This window comes from Aplysia californica, unplaced genomic scaffold (assembly GCF_000002075.1).
Source record: "Aplysia californica isolate F4 #8 unplaced genomic scaffold, AplCal3.0 scaffold00064, whole genome shotgun sequence".
Lineage (NCBI taxonomy): Eukaryota > Metazoa > Mollusca > Gastropoda > Aplysiida > Aplysiidae > Aplysia > Aplysia californica.
In genome coordinates, this window is record NW_004797334.1 from 1279414 (window position 1) to 1283014 (window position 3601).

General features: G+C 43.1%; 1 protein-coding gene across 1 annotated transcript in view; it reads right to left on the reverse strand.

Moving 5' to 3' along the window:
* Nucleotides 1-741: 741 nt before the first annotated feature.
* Nucleotides 742-3601, reverse strand: part of LOC101849355 (glutamine synthetase) — a gene marked incomplete at its 5' end in the record, with an annotated part of 10267 nt that continues 7407 nt past the window's right edge. Inside the window, 2 exon segments of the mRNA XM_005093480.2 lie at nucleotides 742-1425; nucleotides 3120-3359. Of these exon segments, the coding sequence (XP_005093537.2) occupies nucleotides 905-1425; nucleotides 3120-3359 (761 nt within the window).

Below are 3601 nucleotides of genomic sequence, written 5' to 3' on the forward strand. Positions count from 1 at the left end.
GGGGGAGAGGGCTGTCAGAAAGGGAGGATAGTAAGTTGCTTAGCAATCCCGACCCAAAATGGAAGTAGGTCGATGAGAGTAGAGGACAACCCTAGAGGCATGTATGTTTGGATAAATTAAATACGTGTACTTACAATCTTCAAAGAATAGACTGTCTTGGCGACAGGAGGCATAGTGTTCTAGCGCCTACAAAATGGTACAGTAGGTTGCACAGTATGCTGGCCAGGGGGTCGACAGTGTTTCAAAAGGCTAACAGATCGGCTGAGGTAATAACAATTATTGTGTGACGGCGCGGTGGAATCAGGTGCCCATAAATGTTGGGGCATATGGGGTTACAGACGTCATCTTAAAGGGGTTACAGGCATCACCTTAAAGCCTGTTCATTTGCCTTCCTTTTAGTGAAAAAAGAATCCATCTATGTTGAATAGACGTTGAAATATTTGCGATTGAAGGAAGCCAGAGTCGTTTGGTTTCTGAGATCAAATTAGCCAAAAAATGGTCGCCAAAGTCTGCAAACTTTTTTAGCCTGAAAGTCCTTGGAAACTGAAATTTTATTTTTTTGTGCCTTTAATCCACAATTTTAAGTAAAATCCACACAAAAAATTGTTTTTAAAAAAACATAAAAGGTGTTGAACACAAAAAAATAATTAAAAGGAAATTAGAAAAATTGCCTATCCCCCAAAAAATACTTTTTAGAGATTCAGATTTCTTTGCTTTCCTTATTTTGACGAGTGCCTGATTTTTCCACGATGCTTCACAATTAATGTAGAGAACTTGAGCAATAAATGAGTGACGTGGAAAGAGCAGGAAAAAACACAACAGTGAGTGGCAAACCATGATCTGGTTGATCATGCATATTATGATGACGGTGACAATAATGATCTTGAGACCTAAACTGGGGAAATTACACACTCCGGAAGTACAATTCTCGCTCTAACACTCGCACATCTTCCTCTGTCCCCCCACCTTCTCTCAGCTCCGTGATCCTGGCAATCTCGGCTTCTTCCTTGACGCTACAAAAACAGTCAACAAACATGGGAGACAGGACGCTTCTGAACATATCATTTTTACGCAAAACTTTCAGCGCATCGCTCAGACTCTCCGGAAAAGGACTGGCGCTTGGGTCGGAGGCTTGTGGTAGCGTCATCGCTTTCTCTACGCCATCGAGCCCAGACGCCAGAGCTGTGAGGAGAGGGAAGTAAGGATTGCACGCCGATGACACGACTCGGAGCTCCAGCCACACCGCGGCACCCTTGCGCACCACGTTGATGAACGCCGAGTCGCTGCTGAAGGCCCAGTCTGCCCGTCTGGGGAATGTCGGTCTGTCGTCACGTGACGGTCCGTAACAGTTGACGGTGGGACGACATAGCGCCGTCATGGAGGGTCCGTGGTACAGCATGCCAGCCACCCACATGCGGCACAAGTCTGTGATAGAAAAGACATTTTACTACCTCATTCAGAATTACAAAATTATATTTGATATCTTTGACCGTTTTGAGTTGCTAAGACCATGAGGTCAGAAAGAAAAATATTCCGTATCTGTTCTATCAAAATCGTAAGAATATTCGGAGTCGCTATCAAGATACTCAAGGAATTACATTTAAAAAAACCTTGACATATTGTGAAACGCGAAGAGATTGACGTTAAATTTCTCAAAACTAGGTATTGAGAAGATAGAACTTTGTAATTTTGGGGTAGCGATATGTTAATAATTAACTCCGCCAGATCATTAATGTTTTACGTCCCTTCTAATATAGTTTTGGCTTTCTAGGTTCCTACGTCCAAGAAACCTCTAATACGGTGTCTCTGGGTTTCTCTTAGGACGCATTATCATGACCCACAGCACGGGTTGCAATGACAGGGGGGATCCAAGTAGACCCAAATCATCTAAATTGTGTCAATGGAGGCTTAAAAGTTGCTGTAATTCTTTTTTAAAAAATCATTTTTTAAAGTGTGATTGCACATCATCTCCTGGAGCAGAAACAAAGGTCGTCAAGCCTGTCTAGACAAGAACATTATATTGGTGCCAATATATATCAAATCTGGAAATTAACGAGAAAACAACGTGGTAACATCATTTTGGCAACGAGGGGGAATACAAGATAAACGGAACCGAAACACGAGCTGTGGCTGTAGGTCTAAGGAAAAGTGTTGTTCACATTAGGCCAATTCCGAAAGTGTTGCAAATTTGGCAGATCAACTGGAAAAGAAAACAATAATTTGTTGTTATGAAAATTATTATTTTGTCCTTATCAAATCGGTCATTGCCCCAGCGTATTTCTAAATAAGCAATTGCTCAGGTAAACTTAGAGATTTCCTTTCGCCTTTTGCTTTTCTAAGCTCTGAATCTCAAAACATTCTTTCTTGTGCTTACTATCAGCCTAGTTTACGATCGACCCCCTTTTGGAACCCATTCAACGTCTCTCCCTGATGGGTTCTTTTTTCAATTCTCGTCTATCTGTACAAAGGTTTCTTTTCTTTGTTTATTGTTCTGTTTACAGTCGTACAATTGTACAACTGGTGAAAAGTGGTGAAACGGTACTGGTGTAACTCCCCTATTAACACTGCAATGTTATTTAAGAGGACCTCCTAGTTTAACGTCCATCTCCGAAAGGACTGAGCCAAGTGGAAAATTCGTGTAAAGTGCCTTTCCCAAGGACACAACGTCGGACCGAGCTGAAGCTCGAACTCCCGAACCCGCAATCTCACGATAACGAGTCCGGTAACCTAATCAGTAGGCCTCAGTAGGCCTATGACGCCACTAATTTTATAAATGTCTACTGCCTACTTTCGTAAGACACTACACCTATTCCTTGATTCTGCTTTTTACTCCCACAATTGGTCGCTTTTAAGCACAAGGGGCTTATCCCGAAAAATGTTGTTTTGAGAAAATCGAACGTAAAGTTTTTGCTCCTTGTTCAGTTTCTTTCAAAGACAAGGAAAGTTTTCTCTATAATCAAACAAATATACACACCACTGAGACCAAATTTCTCCTACAGGTAGGGCAATGCCCACTTTTGGTGTAGGTCAAGATATTTGGAACAGACCCCCCCCCCCTCCACTCCCGAAATCTGGGTTAGTCGCTTGTCCTTAATTAAAAGCGACTAATTCCAACTCACCGGAAAGTTTGTCGTCTTTAAAGGTGTCCAGAAAGGCGTTCTGGCCGTCCACTGTACAGACCGTGAAGGAAAACTTCCAGACGGAGGAGGAGTTATCTCCCGCCGGCACCCCTGGCTGCGCCATGAACGTGACGTCATAGCCCGCCTTCAACATCAGAGCCTTGACGCCATACTTGAGCCGGAACCCTGCGTCTCCTGTCTGCAGACCTTCCAGGGTAGGCAGGGATACCTCGAAACTCCCTGGGTTAAAAAAAATATATATATAACAACACTGGGAAATGACATTTATGAAAGGCCTGCTGCAATAATACAGGACACAGAACCCTGATGCAGGAGACACCGCCAACTACGATATTATTACAGGAGAAGCTATACAGACCGACTTAAGATCTGAGCAAGACGGCCAGGCATATTATGGCTACCGGACTTCAAGAAAAAGAAGAAGAAGAAGAAGAAGAAGGGGAGGAGGAGGAGGAGGAGGA